At 41.2% G+C, this 21,091-nt stretch overlaps 1 protein-coding gene across 1 annotated transcript in view; it reads right to left on the reverse strand.

The window, feature by feature from the left end:
• Positions 1-18,352, reverse strand: part of LOC123240851 — a 64,579-nt gene extending 46,227 nt beyond the window's left edge. Inside the window, exons 1-7 of the mRNA XM_044668564.1 lie at positions 17,658-18,352; positions 16,375-16,734; positions 14,000-14,275; positions 13,656-13,919; positions 9,769-9,877; positions 8,280-8,328; positions 8,047-8,171 (exon numbers count right to left, since the gene is read on the reverse strand). Of these exons, the coding sequence (XP_044524499.1) occupies positions 8,047-8,171; positions 8,280-8,328; positions 9,769-9,877; positions 13,656-13,919; positions 14,000-14,275; positions 16,375-16,734; positions 17,658-17,721 (1,247 nt within the window). The 5' untranslated portion in view covers positions 17,722-18,352. The remainder of the gene's footprint in view (positions 1-8,046; positions 8,172-8,279; positions 8,329-9,768; positions 9,878-13,655; positions 13,920-13,999; positions 14,276-16,374; positions 16,735-17,657) is intronic.
• Between the last annotated feature and the right edge of the window lie 2,739 nt (positions 18,353-21,091).

Here is a 21,091-nt window from a genome sequence, read left to right on the forward strand (position 1 = left end):
TGAAAAGATCGGGAGTGAGGCTGGGGGCAGGGAGGAAATCAAGGTTGAGGATTGGGAGGAGGAGAGGAACTACGGTGGACTGATTGGGGTTTTGGGGAGAGGAAGGAGGAGAAAGAGAGGAGGAGCAGGGCTGGAGGCAGGGAGGAGAAGAAGGAGAAGAGGAGGAGTGAGAATAGACTGGGCAAGAGTGGGGCCGGGGAGGGGGAGATATAGTAGGATGCGTGTGTTAGGTCAGAGTCAGGGGAAGGAGGGTAAAGAAAAGGATGGCCAAGAGAATAAGGACGGGGATAGTTCCGGTAGGGATAGGGAAGATGGGTGGGGGGGACTGGGTATTGGGGAGGAAGTAACTCTCCTGGGTAAGGGTAATGGGATTGAGAGATGGGAGTAATGGGGAATGAGTGGGGTCTGACAGGGTGAGGAACCCAAGGGGTAGGAGGAGAAACTCTCTCCCAGCCCGGGTGGGACGATGATAGGTTGTGTTTCTTACTAGATCTAATCAAGGGTTTAGGAGGAGTGACTGAAGGAGTTAAGGCAGAATGGTCCAGATCCAAAGAAAGAAAGGGCTCCTCTATGGAGGACACTGAAGGACCAGGTGTGGCTGATTTATATGCCCGCAGGAGCCAGTACTTTTAATCTTTGGAATCTGTCGCTAATGGCCATTTTTAAATCTTTTAAGACCTCGGAGTCAAAGGAACTATATTTTGGCCAGGTATAGGACTTTTCCATCCAGGCTTTGCTAAGTGTTTTAATTTCTTTTTTTGTCATCCAAACCTTCTTAGGAAGATGAGCATCACCCCAAGAATTTAAAGGTTTATGCAGGGGTGAATGTGGAGGAATTTTTCCTGATTTCCCTTGATTTGTTGCAGTATTTCCCATAGTGTCTAGTCTGTCTGTCTTGATCTGCCTATTTAAGCTAGTCTGAATATTGTTAAATGGTCAATTCACACAATAAAAGGGTCCTAAAGCATAGCAATAGTATCAATAATAACTATATATTTATTATAATTATTGTTATTAATAATTATAATGAATAATTATTAATAATGGCTATTAATAATAATCATTAATAACTATTAATAATTGTTAGTGACTAATAATACTCAATAATTGTTATTGATAGTAATGTGTCTAAAATGATTATTTTTAATATTGAATTGAATTGAGTTGTTTTAATTTTGGTTCGTTCAATTTTATAAATTTGGTTTTAATTTAATTCAATATTATTAATATTTAATTATTAATAATTATTTTAAAAAATGTATTCAATTTAATGTTATTGTTTTAGATTATTGTTATTATTATTATTATTATTATTATTATTAGTAGTAGTAGTAGTAGTAGTAGTAGTAGTAGTAGTAGTAGTAGTAGTAGTAGTAGTAGTAGTAGTAGTAGTAGTAATAGTAGTTTAAATTGCCTGTGGGTGGTGCTACATTTGCAGGTAGAGAGTAAGACACTAGAGGGTAGGTGTAAGGATTAGGGAGAGAGAAAGTAGGGGAAAAAATGGTGTGGTTGTAGATAAATGCTGGAGGGCATGGTCAGTCTTTAAGGAATGTCTGAAAGAAGAAAACTTCTGTCCTTTTCCCTCCCCCAGAGGGTAAAGCCAGTTAAACCAGTGGCCACGTGTCTCCAAAGGAAGGTGGCCTAGCAGTACCAGATATTAAACTATTCTATAAAGCCGAGGTCATCAAAACAATAAGGATCAGTGGAATAGACTTGGGGTAAGTGACAAGACAGTCTATGATAAATCCAGAAAGCCCAACTTTGGGGACAAAAATCCACTATTTGACAAAAACTGCTGGGAAAATTGGAAAACAATATGGGAGAGATTAGGTTTAGATTAACATCTCACACTCTACACCAAGATAAATTCAGAGTGGGTGAATGACGAATATAAAGAGGGAAACTATAATAAAATTAGGCAAACACAGAATAGTATATTTGTCAGATATCTGGGAAAGGAAAGATTTTAAAATGAAGCAAGAATTAGAAAAAATTACAAAAAGTAAAATAAATAAATTTGATTACATTAAATTAAAAAGGTTTTGTACAAACAAAAACAATGCAACCAAAAATCAGAAGGGAAACAACAAACTGGGAAAAAAATCTTTATAACAAAAAACTCTGACAAAGGTCTAAATTTCTCAAATATACAAGGAGCTAAATCAATTGTACAAAAAAATCAAGCCATTCTCCAATTGATAAATGGGCAAGGGACATGAATAGGCAATTTTCAGATAAATAAAAACTGTCAATAAACACATGAGAAAGTGTTTTAAATCTCTAATAATTAGAGAAATGCAAATCAAAACAACTCTGAGGTATCACCTCACACCCAGCAGATTTTTACCTTTTGTACCTTCCTGCACCTGCTAGCTCAGAGAGAGCTTCCTCTCAGATTCTCCTCTCATTTAAACTGTCCTATGCGTGGTGACGCAGGCGTCCCCATGCCCAAAGAACCGGAAACTGGAAACCCATTGGACCATGGGAAATGTAGTTTGATAGTTCCCATGTGTTCATAGAAAATATATATATACTTTTAAATGTCATCCCCCAAATTCCAATTATACATGATGGAGATTCAATTGAGTGACTAAATGTTTATGTATTGATCGTAATTAAAGAAAATGAGTATGAAGCAAGCACATTTGATTGTATTAATGTGTTTGTTTGTTTGTTTTTTAACTAGACTGAGACAGGTTAGAAGAAAAAGAAAAAATATTCGATTCCAAATAGATGTCACAAAAGCACAAAATGCCTGTTCTGGAAAGAGTACTGAAGTTTGGGGGGTCTAGATCCATTCTACATATATTAAAATATATCCCTAAAATTGGAATGAAAGGTATCCAAGGAGGAAACCTACTTTATTCAAATTTTTTTGATTCAAATATTAAGAAATGTATATATATATGTATATGTTTTTGGAATGGTCAAGTGTGCCTATGTTGAGTTTGAGGCTTTTGTTTGCTTTTCTTTAAGGATTATATATATTTTTTTAAAACTTTACCTTCCATCTTAGAATGAATACTATTGGTTCCAAGGTAGAAGAATGGTAAGGGCTAGGTAATGGGGATTAAGTGACTTGCCTAGGGTCACACAACTGGGAAGTATCCGAAGTCAAATTTGAACCCAGGACCTCCCATCTGTAGGCCTGGCTCTCAAATTTACTGAGCCATCCAGTTGCCCCTAGGATTATATTTTTTGAAGGAAATTCTAGTCTCCCAAGAAAATGAAGCGGGGGGGAGGGGGGGGAAGAAGATTCTTGAATTAATCTCTCTGAATTATCAAGGTAAATAATACCTCTTGTAGTCACCATTGATTAATCTGATCTTCAGGGGGCAGTTAGGTGGCTCAGTGAATTGAGAGCCAGACCTAGAGACAGGAGGTCCTGGGTTCAAATCTGACCTCAAACACTTCCTAGATGTGTGACCCTGGGCAAGTCACTTTACTCCCATTGCCTAGCTCTTATTGCTCTTCTGACTTGGGACCAATATACAGTATTGATTCTAAGACAGAAGGTGAGGGTTTTATTTAAAATATATATAATCTTCAAAACTACCCTATTTCAAATATGTGTCCTATAATTTTTCCTATGTTATGCAGGCCAGAGACAACATGCAGAGCCCTCTCTGTGGGCATACTGCCATTGCCACAACACAGAGTTCACTACAGTTTGTCACTAGAAAACCAGACAGAAGCAGGGCCAGGCTGCTCCCCTCCCCATCTCCATGCATGCCTGAAGACATCATCTACCCCTTCACCCAGAAGTCCAATGGAACCACTTCCTCCTTCCCTGCCTCTGGTAAGGTTGGTGGAGGGGCACTCAGTTTGGGCATTCATTCTCTAAAATGTTCACCATCACTATCTTAGGCTATAGTGCAAGGGTTGCTTGATAAGCTCTGAACCTGGGGGCCATGAATGTATGTGTTTGTGTGTGTGTGTGTGTGTGTAATGATGTTTTATATATGTATGTATATATGCCTTCCACATAATATATAATTATCAGACTATATTTAAGGGCATATAATGCCATTTCACCAGTCTTGGTTTCCTTTGTGGTCCTGTTTTGTTTCATGAATTTAAAAGCATTGTCCAGTGAAATTCATCTCTTCATCTCTATCTAACTGCTTCTTTCTCTAACCCACACATACAGATGCACAAACAAGTATCTCACATACAATGTTGAGAATCTTTGCTCTGGCTTCTTACTGTAAGAGGGGGAAATGGGAATTTTAAATGTCGCAACTTCAAGTCTTACACTAAGTTCAAGTCCTTAGTATTGGCATGGAAGTTCCTCAGTCCTACCTGGATTGGTATGGTCTGCTTGACCTTGTGCTCCTTGGCACTTGTGCAGTTTCTCATCAATCCCATTGGGATTGGTCAGTCTCCATGACCTTGTGCCTTTTTAGCACTGTTTAGTGGCTTATGTGTTCCCTTTTCCCAGAATCAGACAGAAACATTAATCACAGTCCCATAATATTTAACAATAAATGGCAGGTTCCCAAAGTTTAAGCATTAATATTACTGCAAATATATATATTAAACTTATATTATTGCAAAATTAAAAAAAGATTAATATTGATTATATGTACTTTAAGTACAAGAAATGAGAAAAAGGGCAGAGTCAATTATTCTATTAAAAAAATAAGAGGAAAAGCAATAAGAAAAATAAAAATTCAGGGAAAAAAATACAATGTGATTCCAAAACAGCATCCATTTGCCTATTAACTGTTATTTCCAATGCATGTAACAGGATACAGTCAATCAGTTTCAATAGAAGATGCCCTCTTTAGATGGGAGCAATGAATCCAAGAGTCCTTTTCTGCCAATTTTTATAGCTGTTGGAGTTAATAATATTTGGAATGGTCCTTCCCAGGAATGCTGAGTTTAAAAAGCTGGAAATTTTTTATATACACCTTTTGGGTTCAGGTCATGAAGTGAAAAGTCCATTGGTCCTGCTTGTACTGCAGTTCCAGATTCATGGAGTTCACACAGTTTGTGCTGTAATTCCTGTATATAGGAAGCAATAGAAGTATCTCCTCCTAATAGTGATGTATATGCAGGAGAAAAAGGCTTAGTGTATAGGGGGATGTCCAAAAAGCATCTCAAATGGTGAGATATGTAGATCTCCCTTTGGGCCTGCTTCTAAGATAAAATAGGGCCTACTTCTAAGATAAAATAGGGAAATTCTCCGTAAGGAGAATTTCAGGCCATTTTAAATGTGTCTCAGTGCATATTTTGCCAGTCATAGTTTTAAGTTCTCTGTTCATCCTTTCAATTTGGCCTGAGCTCTGGGGGTGATATGGTACATGGAATTTGGGAGTTATCCCCAAAAAGGAATATATTTCAGATAAAACTGAATCAGTAAAGTGACTTCCCCTGTCTGAATCAATACGTGCAGGCAGGCCAAAATGAGGAATGATTTCTTTTTTTTTATTTTTTATTTTTAACCCTTAACTTCTGTGTATTGGCTCTTAGGTGAAAGAGTGGTAAGGGTGGGTAATGGGGGTCAAGTGACTTGCCCAGGGTTACACAGCTGGGAAGTGTCTGAGGCTGGATTTGAACCTAGGACCTCCGTCTCTAGGATGGAATGATTTCTTTTAAAAGTACCTTGACAACAAAAGCCACTGTGGCTCGGGCAGTAGGAAATGCTTCTGGCCATCTGGTCAGTTGATTCACTATGACTAGACAGAATTTATATTGTCCAGTCTTTGGCATTGTTATGAAATCAATTTGCAGGTGCTCAAAAGGTGTGTAAGCCAGAGGACGCCCACCAAAAACCTTGCCATGAAAGGCATGTTGGTTATATGCTTGGCAGGTAGGGCAGACTGCACACACTTTAGAGGCTATAGAAGTTATGTCAGGAGCTATCCATACCCTTTTAACAGAGTCCACGATGCCCTGACTACCAAAATGACCATTTTTTATGAATAGATTGACAAATTTGTTGATAAAAGCTTCTAGGGAGCAGGGATTTTCCTTCAGATGACACCCATACTCTATTCATCTGTTTAGCTTTAAAGTTCTGCTTCCATTTTTCTACTTCCTTCTCATTATAGGAAAGTGATAAATTTAAGTCATCAGTGCTTGTTAATGTTAAAATTAATTCAGGCCCTTCTATGGTCCAGGCCAGAGTTTCTCTCTCTCATTTTCCCTACCTTCAACCTTCCTAATTGTAATAAACCACCATAAAAGTTTTGGCGACCAGGAAGGGAAAATGGGAATTATTATGATTGAGCTTGATATTTAAAGTAAATCGATTAACTTGATTTCAAAATAAAAGAGACCCAAGTCAGGATGACTTTTATGGTGGTTCATTACAATTAGGAAGGTTGAAGGTAGGGAAAATGAGAGAAACTGGCCCTGACCAGAGGCCCGAACCAGATAGGGCTTCAGAGGACCCAGCAGAGGGGGCACAGAGGTTAATTAAACAAGGCTTCTAGCCACAAGGCCTCCTCTAAGAGAGGCCTCCCTAAGGCTAGAGCCTCCAGAAACGCCCAGGGAAGAGAAAGAGAGTCAGCCTAACTTACCCACATGACAATTCAAAGGGAAGCAGAATGAGGTCTCACCTGAGCTCCTTCAACACCAAATTCAAAGTGCCAAAAGCCCCCCACAGGAAGTTACCATCATATTTAAAAGATAGCAGCTTTCATCACTTCCTGCATCCACCTCCAGTTTCACGTGGACAAATGGCAGCTTGTCCGGGTCCAGCCGGACACAACCGAGGGGTCCGGGGAAACGGCAACCTAATTACCCATAGGGGAAGAAGAGGGGAGACCTCGCGCGCAAGACAGACAGAGTTGTGTTGGTGGAAGCAAGGCTCGTTTATTGTAGATCTATGACAAGAATATATACGCTGAGGGCAGAAGGGGGTCGGCCGATACTAAAGGGGAAAGGAACGCGGAAAGGGAGCATAGAAAATCTCTGGTGGCGTCTTACTGTCTCCAAGCATGGCTGGGCCTATGATCAATATCTTATCTTAGAAGAGTGAATGATATCTATTCTTAGAAGAGTGACTGTCTTTTCTTAAAGTCTTGGTCCCTAACAGCAGCTTCAACACTGTTTTGGACTGCCCAGGGGGCAGTCACTTGTTTTTTGATTTGTCATTTACTATCACATGTGGGTCACAAACTTCCCCCTCCCCACTTAATTCTAAGTTGGGTGGGGTGACATTATTCCTGGTGGCTAAAGTCTAAAGAATGAATGAGGATGGGCTAATTCCATTTACACATCACATCCATCAATAACTCTTTACTTATGGTGGGAGGAAGGTCCCTGCACACTTTCACCTTGTGGCCCATACTCATTTATGCCTTGGACTTTTTTAGCCCTGGAGCAGGACCTGTCATTGGTCCTTGATAATTTCTGTCTTATCATATTCCATCCACTGTGCCAACTTGCTGAGCTACTTCTGGATCCTAACTGTCAGCCTTGTTCTTTCTGCTTGTCTGGATAATTAGTAGAATAATAACTACCACCACTGACATAGCTCTCTGCTTCTATTATCTCATTTGATCCAAGTCAACAGGGGCAGGTCAAGACCAGAGTTCTGTGGTTGATACTAATGATCTTTTTCCTAGTACTCCCATTACAGAATTTCAGTTAGAGACGACCTTCAGGGCCTTCTAAATCCCACCATTCTCTGTCCAAGAATTCCTCCCCATAACACCCCTAACAAATGGTCATCCAAACATGACCAGAAGTACTGTAATGAGGGGTCATTCATCTCCTGGCCCACCACAGTATCTCATTACCCTTTTGGACAACTCTGATTGTTAGGCAGTCCCTTCTTGCATCTATCGACTGTTGATAGATGACCTAGAGTCAAACATAATGTTCCTGATGGGTTTTGAATGTGGTGCAGGGCAGTAGGCCGGTTACTTCCTCTGTCCTGGACATTGTATGTCTATTAAGACAAAGGTGTGTGTGATGAGGGAGTATAAGGAAGGAAATGCCTTTGTGGCTGTCATATCCTGGGCTCTCGGGGCCAACTTTTGAAAAGGAAGGAATGGCAAGCTTCTGAGAAGCAATCAGTACATCCCTGTTCACAGTGGAGGGCAGGGGCTTGTCTGGGCAGCCTTGGGAGGTGAAAGGGAATCTCTCTCCCCTCCTTTTCCTTCCCTGAGGATGGTAGAGCTAAACCGAGAAACTAGCAACTTGGGGCTTGAGGAAACCTGGAAGAGATAATAGGAAAGTTATCCTCAGTCCAGAGTACAGGAAGGATAGACTTATTTCTTATGGAGTTCAGAATAAACAGATGTCCATGGGTGTTGGGAACTGACCTGTGACCGGTGGTCTCTGGCATTTGAAGGCATTGAATCCTTGATTATTCTGAAAGGAAGAAAACAGGATCAGTGGAGGATGTATTGCACAAAAGGAGGAAGCTCTTGTCCTCTGTGGGCCCTTCTGACTCACAGAATCCTGGATAGTGAGTAGAGGGAACCTATTTCTCATTTCTTGCCCTGACTCAGGATTCTCACCTTCTTGCCAAGGAAAGAGAAAGTGGAACAAGAAGAAGAAGGCTATGGAAGGAATCTGAGGATGGCCGACTGACCACCATCCTCAGAAGGAAATGCTTCTTCAGCATTCCCAGTCCTGGGCACTTCAGCAGGCTTAGCACCAGAGGACTGGCATGGAGAAGTGCTTTGTCAGCCCATTTCAGATTTCCCCCATTCCATTCACCATGTACCTGATTTGCCTTTAGAAAGACTCTTCAGTAACAATTTCCAGTTAAGAGGAAGGACATATGGACCCCAGAACATGTACAGGAAACCAAATCCCATGTGGTATGAACAAGGAAAGGAATAAGAGTGAAGGCATGCCCCTTGGTTCCAGGTCCCTCTGCTGCAGGCCTGATTCAGCCAGTTTCCTAACCTGTGCCTCAGAGGACTCTAAAGGTCTTTCTCTTCAGGACTGAGAAGGTAGGCTCCCAAGACCCTTTTCTAAATTAGTTTAGGAGGTACCTGGCCCTGGGAAGGTATAGAACTGGAGACTGGAGGAGACTTTCGGAGTAGGTGGGCCTCCAGGAGAAGTTACTGGCTGCTAAATGGGTTAGTTAGTACCTTATTTACTATGGCTAGAGGCTAGAGATTCATGTTTATATGTCTGTAACGGTTGCTGGCCCTGAATAAATATCAGAGATGAAGTGGCTGAGCTCTCAATTAAAGTAACAAAGCTCCCTGAGGTAGAAGGACTCTTGGAACACAATTAAAAACTTGCCTTTGGATTCCCTTAGATTTCATGACTTCTCCCCAGCCCCTAGGCTTCTTTGTCCTCTGTCAGGTTTTATGGCTGATATGTAACCAGCCAGCTGATCGTTAGTTCTTTCACCCATGGGTACTATTATTCTCTTACTTAGCTGGGCTGTGCAGTCTGGCTCAGCCTCAGGAGCCTTTTCCCTCATTTGGTTTCTCACTAGGTAAATATATCTGTTTTTTCCTCATAGCCTCTTCCAACCTTGATGTTTCTGACTTCTTGAATTTCAGTGCCTTCATTTTAGAATCTAAGAAAAGAGATTAGGTCTAGTTTTCACTCTAATGGGGAAGTGTATACCTGTTTCCAAGAGGCAAGCACATGTGAAGGATGGGGAGGGATAAAAGCTGAGAAAAGGACACCCTCCAAGGGAATTGGTGCTGAAAACAGGAGTTTGGAAAAAGGAGGCAGACCATCTCCCAGAAGTAGGTAAAAAGTGCAGAAGACCATCCTGAGTTCTCTCATTCATTCAGGGACACATAGTAGGAGGGAGGAAAACTAGAGGAAGTGTTATTCTACCTTTTGATCCTTTTGAAAACCAGGATAACGATGAGGACCAAAATCGCAGCCATTCCAATGAGGATTATACTCATAATTCTGGTCCTGGCCACTTTAGGAAACTTAATTTCTATGAACAGAGGGGAAAAAAATGAACTTTAAGTGCCTTTTTTGGGGAATGGGGGTAGGCCCTGACATGAAGCAATTGTTGATTGATGAAGTAGACTTGGCTTTTGCTTCTTAGTATTTGGATATCCCCTGGTCAAGGTCACATGGGGGGGGGGTCTGGAAAACCATTTGGAACACCTACATTTTGAGAAAGCATGTCAAACTTGATGAACCATATCTCTGAACTCATGGTTTCCTCCCCACATTGCCACTATTCTCTATTTCTGCTGATGGCAGTGCCAACCTCCCAGTCAACTGGATTCATATTGGAAACCATCCTTCTCTCTCTCCTTCAAACCTCACATCTAATCAATTGCAGTGATATTCTCCCTAATGTTATAGGTTATTTGTGTTGATTATACTTGGGCAATATCTCACATCTACTACCTCTTCTTGTTTCCAGATCTCATCCCTTCTCTTCCATCTAATGGTAACAGTTTTCTGATCAGTGTTTCCTCTAATTCCTTCTTCATACCATTGTTTCCATCTAGTATTCCTTAAATGCCATTCTAATTATGTTACCTTTCTTCTCAAAAACCTCTAAATGAGTCTCTCACATCTATACCTGAAAGGCAGTACACTGTCACAGAAGGAGCTCTGGTTTTGGAATCTTGAGACCTGGATTAGAGTTTCAACCCTGTCACTTGCTAGCTGAGACATCTTGGGAAAGTCCTTTCTCTTTTCTGGACATCAGTTTCTCAATCTATAAAATGATACAGTTTAGGCTAGATAATCTATTCATAACATTCATCCTAGCTTCAAATGCTATCAGTTTACCTTTCTCTTTCTCCCCACTATATTGGACAAATTCAAACCTTCATTATTTTTTATCTGAATTTTTTCAAAAGCTTTTTAAGTGATCTTCCTGCCTCTATCTAGTGCTCTTTCTATTCCTATTCAATAATTACCCATGGTTCATCATATCCAATTTTTATAAAAGTTTACTCAAGACTTTAAACTCTCTCTCCTCTTTTTTTTGATAATATTTGTCCTTATCTGAAAGGGATACATTAAAGTCTCTTACTATTGTAGCTTTAATCTTGTCTCTCAGAATTTGTTTAGCCTTTCCTTTAAGTATTTAGGTGTTATGTCAGTTATTGCATATCCATTGTTATATCAGAGTAGTAATTTATTGTCTATTGTAACTTTCAAAGCCTAATGTAGTTTCCCCACTTTAAAAAAAAAAGTCCATATTTGCTTTTAGTTTGTCTCAGATTACAATTGTTACTCTGCTTTTTAAAATTTCAGCTGAAGCATAATAGATTTTGCTTCAGTCCCTTATTTTAATTCTGTGGATCTTTATATTTAAAATGTATTCTTTAAGGAAAACATATTGCTTTACTTTTGTTTCCTAAGTCACTCTGATAACTTCTTCTGTTTTATGGGTGAGTTCCTCCAATTCACACTCAAATATCTAAATTCCATCATGACTTAGGAGAAATTCACAACAGAAAGAGCCATTGAAATGTTAATTAGCACTAATCTCCCCATATCTACAGAACCAAAAATTACCCAATTTATACTTTAAAAATTAAATTCAAGTTAAGAAATAACATTTTCCCAGTTGATGGGCATCTCCTCAATTTCCTTAAATTCCAATTCCACAAAAAGAGTTGCTATAAATATTTTTGTGCAAATAGGTACTTTTAAATTTTCTTTTATCCCTTTGAGATACAGACCTAGTAGTGGTATTACTAGGTCAAAGGTATGGATAGTTTTTAGGCTTTGGGGTGTAGTTTCAAATTCTTCTCCTGAATGATTGGATTATTTTATAACTACCAATTTTTATACATCCTTCAGCATTATCAGTTTCCTCTTCTGTCATGTTAGTCAATCTGACATGTAAGAGGTGTTATCTCAGAGTTCTTTTGATTTGCATTTCTCTAATCAGTAGTGAGTTAGAATACTTCATGTGACTATTGATAGTTTTTTTAATTTCTTCTTCTGAAAATTACCTGTTGATATCCTTTGACAATTTATCAATAGGGAAATGGCTCTCATTTTTATATATTTGGTTCAGTCCTTTATGTATTTGAGAAATAAGGCCTTTATCAAAAGTAAATCATTATACAATTGTTTTACCTCCTCTTTTCCTCCAAATTTTAGCTGCATTGGTTTTGTTTATACAAAACCTTTAAGTTTCACATCATTAAAATTGTGTATTTCACTTTTTGTAATCCTTCTTATCCCTTGAAACACTCCCCTAATACGTAAATCTGAAAGGTACATTTTTTCAGTGCTCCCCTAATTTATCTATGACATCATCTTTTGTCTAAATTAAGTACCTCTTTTAATCTTATATTGGTATCTGGTGTGAGATGTTGGTCTGTGTCTAGTTTCTGCCAAACTACTTTCCAGTTCTCTCAGCAATTTTTGACAAATGTTGAATTTTTACCACAAAACTTTGCACCTTTGAGTTCATCAAATGCTAGGTTATAAATATTCCACTGATACATCACACTATTTCTCAGATTGTTTTTGTGATTACCACTTTGTGATAAAGTTTTAAATCTGGAATTGTTCAGATACTTTCTTTCATGTTGTTTTTTCATTGTTTCCCTTGATATTCTTGACCGCTTATTCTTGCTGAATTTTGTTACTTTTTCCCTAGCTCTATATTTTGTAAAGTTCTTCTGTAATCTGATGTGGAATTGATTAAGTGAACTAGCTTAGGTAGAATTATCTTTTTTATTATATCGTCTCTATTTACTCATGAGCAATTAATATTTCTCCAGTTGTTTAGATCTGTCTATTTGTGTGAAAAGTATTTTATAATTGTGCTCATATAATCTCTGGGCTTGTCTTAGCAGGTAGACTCCCAAGTATATTATATATCATCTGCTCCTATTTTAAATGGAATTTCTCTTTCTGTTTCTTCCTGTTGTGTTTTGTTGCTAATGCTGATGATTTATGTAGATTTATTTTATATCTTCCAACTTTGTCTTTTTATTCTTTAAAGTACAATCCAAGTGGTAGCACTTCTACAAAGCCTTTACTGAATTCTGCCTACCTATGCCCCAACTTGAATAGACATTTCTCCGTAGATCTTTCAAAAAATTTTATTTTGCAGCCGTAGTCTGAATAAGCACGTCACGTAATAATCTGTGACAGTAAGTTACCACTAAGGGTCTGACCCTTCTGCTAGATTGTAAGGTCCCTGAAAGTAGGAATCAAGTCTTAGCTAAACCTTGCATTTCCCTCACTGCCTAGCACAGTTCTCTGCACATGATGGGCACCTAAATTTGTGCCTAATGATGAAAGAGCTTGTATTGTACATGATAGCTTCAGGACTATTATGGGAGAAAAGGAGGTTGTTCTCCATTTCTACCAATGGCAAAATAGTGGTAGGTGGACTGACATTCACTACGTATTTGACCGCATAGAGTCGGAATTTTTATTTTCATATCCATATTTCATATATTCACCACGGAAAATTTCCCTTCTTATTTTTTTAAAAATTTTAAACCCTTAACTTCTGTGTATTGGCTCCTAGGTGGAAGAGTGATAAGGGTGGGCAATGGAGGTCAAGTGACTTGCCCAGGGTCACACGGCTGGGAAGTGTCTGAGGCTGGATTTGAACCTAGGATCTCCTGTCTCTAGGCCTGACCCTCAATCCACTGAGCTACCCAGCTGCCCCACAAATTTCCCTTCTTATTGAGCCAGAGCATCCCACTTCTCCAGCATCTCATCTTAGGCCACCTAAGAGATTTATTCTCAGAGGGAAAAGAGAGATCTCTTACCAACCACCTTGATTGTGATGTCTTTAGAGATCGATGAGTTGGTTACATTGTTCCTTGCCCAGCATGTATACTTCTTACGTTCCCAAGATGTAGGGGTGATACTGAAAGTACTTTCTGAGTGTACAGACCCATTAATATCATGCCATTCATAATGAACAGATGAGTAAGACAGTGCCCTACACTCTAGAGTAAATGAAGTATTGAATTGGACCTCAATCTCCCCATTTTCAGGGCTGGGAAGAATCTCAATATGGTCTGGTCCATCTGTATAAAGATAAAAGAGATGAGATGTTAGCCATTATGGGGGGGAAAGTTGGGGAGGGAGGAGATTCAAAGTCACTCACAGTTCACAGTCAGGATTTGGGAGTCACTTCTATTGGAACTAATTGGATTCGCGGCTTCACATTGATAGGACCCAGCATCTGTCCTCTTTGCACTCATGATAACGAGGGTCTGGTTATTGTGAGTCATATTCATTCTTTCATTGAGTGACAGGGGCTGATTATTGGCGAGCCACCAAATGTTTACCCCTTCCTTCTCTGTGCTACATGTAAAGAACACAGAGTCATTCTCTCCAACATTGGTGCTGTTGACAGTAATGTTAGGTTTGGCCACTTTCTCTGTAGAGAGAAAAAGAAGAAAGAAAAAGAGCAACTAGCTTGTCTCTTCACCAGACAACCTCTTTTTGAAAAAACAAACAAACATCAAAATGTCTAACCCAAACATTTCCACTACACACATATGGGGATTAACCCAGAAATCATGGAGAGGTTCAATATTTGTGATAATAAGGAAGGGGAGCTAGGAGCACAAAGATGGGAGTGCTGTGCCCTGGACAGCAACTTCTCAAAAAAAGTCCCAGATCATGCGCAATCTAGGAACTAAGTTGAGGGGGGGGGGGCTAGTAGGGGACATGAATTTATTAAACATTTACTATCTACTTGGCACATGGTAGGTGCTATATAAACTCTTTTTATTATAGAATACAGAATAAATTATTTTTGCCAATCACTGTGTTAAGCATTTTATAAATATTATTGTATTTTGTCTTTACACTGACTTTGAGAGGTAGGTGCTAGTATTATCCCCATTTAACATTTCAGTAAACTGAGGCAGATAGAGGTTGAGTGACTTGCTCAGGATCACACAGCTCTTGTCTGAGGACAAAGTGAAATCAAGTCTTCCTGATGGCAGGCCCAGGGCCTTCCCTATCCACTGAGACTCCTTACTGCCTCTTATTAACTACTTCATTCTAATCCAGGGGTCCTCAACCAGGGATCTATTCATTTAAAAAAAATGTTGATAAAATGATATTTCGGTAGAATTGATATTCTTTGAATTCCTGTGGATTTAATTTTTTGCATTATGAAGCAAATATTATATGACTCACCTTACCCCAAAATAAGAGAAGAAGCCAAAATTATAACGCCCTGATGCTCCTCCACTCTCTAGTGAATATGGCTTTTATCCTACAAGCCTGTAGCTCAGATGAAACAATACTGCAGTTACCCAACATCTGCCATGACGAAAGAAAGATGCCATACTAAAGAGAAAGGGAGCCAGAAGTATGACAAAAAGGGGAACAGACTAGATCTCCAAGTCTGATTTCTACCCCACAAAGGAGTCACAGGGAGAGCGAGCCAGAGACAGAGCTAAGTGAGAATATTCTCCTCAAAAGGAGATGTCCTACCAGGGTATGTCACAAGAGTCCTGCCTCAGAGTCTTTGCTAAACAGTCACTCTTCCCATCAGGCCCTGAGACAGCTCTCCTCACCTTGGCACTGACATATGTCGCCCCAACAGGGCCTGCGAACATCCGTGATCGGCGAGTGACTTATTGACACTCTCTTTGTAGTTTATCTGGAATAAGGTTCAAACATCAGTGACAATCCCTTTAGATTTCATCACAAATGGCAGGTTTCCACAGTCTAATCTTTGGGATATGCCATGTTGGGAGGGCCTTCGCTACTTACATTCAGGTATAATTCCATAAACTCAAATCAAAAATCATACTTAAGAGCAAAGCAAAAGAAAAATTGTTTCCAAAACATATTCAACTGGGGGCAGCTGGGTAGCTCAGTGGAATGAGAGTCAGGCCTAGAGACAGGAGGTCCTAGGTTCAAACCCGGCCTCAGCCACTTCCCAGCTGTGTGACCCTGGGCAAGTCACTTGACCCCCATTGCCCACCCTTACCAATCTTCCACCTATGAGACAATACACCGAAGTACAAGGGTTTAAAAAAAAAACAAAAAACAAACATATTCAACTGTGTAACAGTTAAACATATGTTTTTGAGGAAATAGATTGGGGGGCAGCTGGGTACGGAATCCAGAGATGGGAGATCCTGGGTTCAAATCTGGCCTCGGACACTTCTTAGCTGTGTGACCCTGAGCAAGTCACTTAACCCCCATGGCCTAGCCCTTGCTGCACTGCTGCTTTAGAATGGATCCACAGTATTGAATCTAAGATGGAAGGGAAGGGCTTTAAAAAAAAAAAAGGTTCAGGAGAACTTCCCAAGCTTTCATGAGGTCTCTGTGTGTGATTGCCAGGCAGCTCTGGATTTGGGGGGTTCTCACTTCCTCAGGCTCTTTCCTGTAAGGGTGGATCATGTCCCGGATTCTCTCTTTTCCCTAAACAAGGAACTTGGGGGCAGCCTCTTTCCCCAAACAGAGGGAAAGTATTCCAGTAAGTTCACAGCCCCCAGGAAGGCCAGCACTTACCATACACTCCTAATTTTCCTCTTACTATTGCAGCGATCACTCCTCTGGCATCCACAATTTGTACAATGTAGAGGTCGGTGTCCCTGAGGGTGAGGACAGGGATGAAGAGGAAGCCATCAGGCTGCACCCTCTCCCGGATTTCGGCTGGTGTCTGCACTCCTGTAAGGACGCTGTAGCTGACGATCCTGTTCGAGTTCTCGGTTGTCCTTCTGTACCAATTATAGCTGAGGGCCTGCTTGGAGAACCCCTCGATGGTCAAGGTGATGTTGCTGCCCACCGTCCCATATGGGGGGCGTGGCACAATCCTAACAGGAGCCCCTTTAGCAGACGTAGGTGGCATCCAGCAACGGAGGATGGAGGCTGAGAGGGAAGAAAGGAGGCAGAGGTCAGCAGGGTCCCCCATAAGCATGGGGACTGCTGAGCCTGTCCCAGTCTCTGCAGGGGATCTGAGTGTTTGGTCTGTGACACCTTTTATTTAAGCTTCCTCCAGATTCAGAAAAGAAAGACCTGTCAGTGTGGAAGGCAAGAAACTGAAGGAAGAGATGAATCAATAAGCTGTTGTCGTTGAGGATAAAAATCGGGTCTTAGAGCTAGGCAGGATCTTAGAGATCCCCAAATCAAACACCTCAATTTACAAATAAGGAAACTGAGGCCCAGATTCGTTAACATGCCATCGCTATCAAGTAGCAAATAGCAAAGGCAGCATTTGAGCCTGAATCTCCTGGCTCCAAACCCAGGGAGGGAATTTCCCTTTATTAAATCGTGGGGGCATTTGAAGGCTGACAGAGCTTGGCTCCCAAACAGCCCTGTGAAGGCTGGTAAACCTGATTCCTGGTAAACCCAAGCTAAGAGAGCTCAGTGAGTAAATATGGAAGCTGGAATCCGAATGCGGGTCTTCTCTGATCCTAAAAACTCCCTTGGGGCAACTGGGTAGCTCAGTGGATTGAGAGTCAGGCCTAGAGACCGGAGGTCCTGGGTTCAAATCCAACCTCAGACACTTCCCAGCTGTGTGACCCTGGGCAAGTCACTTGACCCCCATTGCCCACCCTTACCACTCTTCCACCAAGGAGCCAATACACAGAAGTTAAGGGTTTAAAAAGAAAAAACAAAAACAAAAACCAACTCCCTTAACCTTTTCAGTGACAACTCTGCTCTCAGACTGTACTCAGCACTGTGGACTAGCCAGCGGCTCTCAGCTGCTCCTCTCTTCTCTTCCTCTGGCTCTGGGCTCCCCTTGCCCCTCTCTGCCTCCCCCCTGGGCCCCAGCAGAGCAGCTGTCTCACCTGTGATCAGGAGCCCTTTCCAGGAGCTGCCCCGACCGTGGAGATGTTCTGGAAAAGGCTCCATCAGTCCCTGCTGCCCATTTTCTTAGGATAGCCCTTCTCCTTCCCAGGAATGTCTGATTTCTCCCCTTGAGCAGGGTCTCCTCTGGATAGAGTTCAGGTGCAGCCCTGGAAAGTCACCCCTCTCAGAAAGTCCATATTTGCCTCTTTCCTCTCCTCAGGAGCCCTGCGCCCTGCAGCTCTTTGTGGGCTCTTAAAGGAAGTAAACAACTCTTACTTTCGTTTTCTGGGCTTTTTTTTTTTTTTTTTTTTTTTTTTTTATCCGAATGTCTTCTTTGTTGTTTTGAAAACAAGCCCGTCACTTGGATGGAACTATGTGAGGAATAAGAAAGAAACAGGGATTTGCTTGGGCTTCTTCCCTAATCAGAAAATGATTGTTTTTGCAGGCTACATTAAAGGAAAAGAAAATTCAGTTGTAGGAGCGCCAGGGCCCCTGAGGCAGGGACTGAGCCAGGAAAGAAACACTTTAAACACAGTGATTTTCCCTTTTCTGTGCAAACCCATCAGCTACAGCACCAACACAGCCTCAGGAGAGAAAAAGGAGCTTGTCTCTTGGACGTGGCAGTCTGAAAGGCAGGATGTCCCACACCTGACAGGACTGGGTGGGGTTCCTAGGGGCAAAGGTGGAATCTGGAACCCAGTTGGTGCCAGATGCTGAATATTGCCTGCAAGTAAATCCCCTTCCTCCAGGGTAATGTTTGTAGCCTGGTGGTGTACCCAGAGGTCAGACAAATTCACACACTCTTCCTGAGGCAAAGCCCAGCTCAGCTATGGGACTCTTGAAGTATGTATCTGTGAGGCGCTGGGGCTCTTCTTTCTTTCTGCCAGGATCACAGGGGCCCCTCAAGGCACGGATGTTCTTCCCCCCACTTTTCCTACCTGCCTGACTCATCAGAGTTTCCTGCCTCTTGGGGATATGGTCTTCTGACCCCCAATTCAGTGCTCTGCTTCTTCACGGCTTGGGCTCAACTGTGGGACTCATGAAGTATGAAACCTCTTGGGGAAGGAGTTCTATTTATAGAGAAAATATAGCCTTTTGGGTCTAACATCTAGAGAGTCATGTCTCATAGGTTCATTGAGGTTAACTTTGTGGAAAGTCCTTCTCTTTTCTCTTCCCTCTGTTCTGTGAAGCCAAGCCTGTTTCCTAGGGCTGTGCCCATTGCTCTAGGAGGCTCAGGTATCCTTAGAGGATCAGACTCTTTGTCACTCCCTTTGGGATTTTTTCAATAAAGATATTGGAGTGGCTTCTTATTTCCTTCTCTACTCATTTTATAAATGAGGAAACTGAGGCATGTTTAAATGCCTATAACAGGGTTAAATGGCTAGTCCAGGATCACACAATAGAGAGGTTGCTGGGATAATAGGACACAAAGAGACCTATGGCAAGAGACAAATTTTTGAGGCTCCCAGGAACCTCCTGGGTAATATAATTTGTGTCTGATCACAGCTGGGCACATATTGGCTCACATTACCAAAAACTGGGAATTCATTTGGAGCCTGCCTGATGTGATTCTCCAACAATCAGGCCCAGTCCTCAGTGAAAGGATGAATCTGCCCCCAAATAACCAGTCTCTCATGTGTAAAATGAACATAAAAACATAGAGTTGGCACATTTGCATGAAGGTAGGATGAAGAGTAACAGTGAAGTTTCTGACTTCTCCCCTGCGCGGCCTCTGCCCGGGTGGCATGGAGTGATTCCATGATGGACCGTCCAATCAAAGTCAGGGTCAGTGCTTGTAGAGTGAATGACAAGTTATTTAGTATACGACATGGTTTAAGCCGTTATATATTTGAAAAAACACCACTGAAATTCTTTGTTTCCTTGTCTAAACTAGGCTAATTTTAAAAAGAGAACAAAAGCCTAAAAAAAAAAAAAAGATTGAATTACAAGCTAAGCCTGAGTCAATCTTTTGGGATGAGCCAGCCAAAAAATAAAATTAATCTGTGTCTGCTTCTTCAATACTTTGTAGATTGATAAATTCCTTAGTGTGGAAAATCCCCCCACTGCTACAGCTTTCCAACATTCTCTCCAAACCTTTTTCGATTTGACTGTCTGAGAATTGCTGGGGCTAGTATGTTCCTCTCTCTATTATTCTCTGGTTGCTAAGCACCTCTGATTTGACTGTGCTGGTCCTCATACTAGAGATATACAGTCTGCCTATGGGCTCATAATCTAAGTTTTTTCAGTTAGAATCTTCTGGATTCTGCTCTGCTGGAATAACTTTCTAGAACCCTGGACCACCTCCCCAAGACTTCATGGAGGACCTCAGCCTGCTGGTGGGGGTGTGTTCACAAGTAGGAGGGAGGTCATGGGTTATTCCCATTCTGTTCATAACCAGTAGAGTCCTCAGGCTTCACATCTTAAAGAAAGAGTGACCAGAGAAGATGACCAGAATGGGAGGGGACATAAAATCTTTTTATGAGAAGGAATAATTGAAATGATTGGAGAAACTAAGACCTGGGGTACAAATATCTGAAGGATTGTCCTGGGGAAGAGGCAACCAGGCCAGACTTCCATTTGGCCCCAGAAGGGAAAACTAGGGACACAATTAGAGGAAATTTCCATGACTTCAGCTCAGCATGAACTTCCCAACAATAAACTCTCCAGGACAGATTGAGTTGTTTCATTAAGTAGTGAGTTCCCCATAACTGGAAGTATTCAAATAGAGCCTGAATAAATATTGCAGCGAGGAGGCATACTCAATTAGGACTGATTCCTTCCTCTCTGTAACATCTCTGGTCCTTTATGCCTCCATGCTGCCCTCGGGTGGCCATGCATGCACACAGGCCAAATGCTGGTTTAGTTTTACTGAGAGTGGATTTTTTTCTGGCACAGGTATGTGGTATCAGGGTGCAAAGACTTGGTTCCCTTTGCATAATCCATTTCTACAAAAATCAGGTTTGGAAAATGAATCCTCCTTTAGCTACACTGGGAAAGTTGGCTACACAAAGCACCATTTCTAGAGAGGAAAGGGAGAACTTCATCCAGAGAATCCATGGCACTGGCACCTGAGCTAGTGTCCTGGCTCTCCTGCTTACTCACTTTATGTCTTCAGACATATTGTTTCCCCATCAGTAAAAAGAAAACATTGTGTTAAAATGACCTCTTTGATCATGCGCTAAAAACCCAGGGACTCTTGCTATTGTCTTCGGTGCAAGAGTAAGGGTCAATATTTACAGGGGGCTTTAAGGTTTGCAAAGAGCTTCGAGCAACAACTTTTTGTATCCTCACAGCAATCCTGTGAAGTGGCTGTAAGTCCCCCCATTTTATAGATGAAAAAATTGAGGCCAAGAAAGGTCAGTTGACTTGTCCAGTGTTACCCAGCTACTCAGTGTTTTAGGAGAATTTGGAACCTACATCTTAACTCCAAGTC

This window comes from Gracilinanus agilis, chromosome 3 (genome assembly GCF_016433145.1).
Source record: "Gracilinanus agilis isolate LMUSP501 chromosome 3, AgileGrace, whole genome shotgun sequence".
Lineage (NCBI taxonomy): Eukaryota > Metazoa > Chordata > Mammalia > Didelphimorphia > Didelphidae > Gracilinanus > Gracilinanus agilis.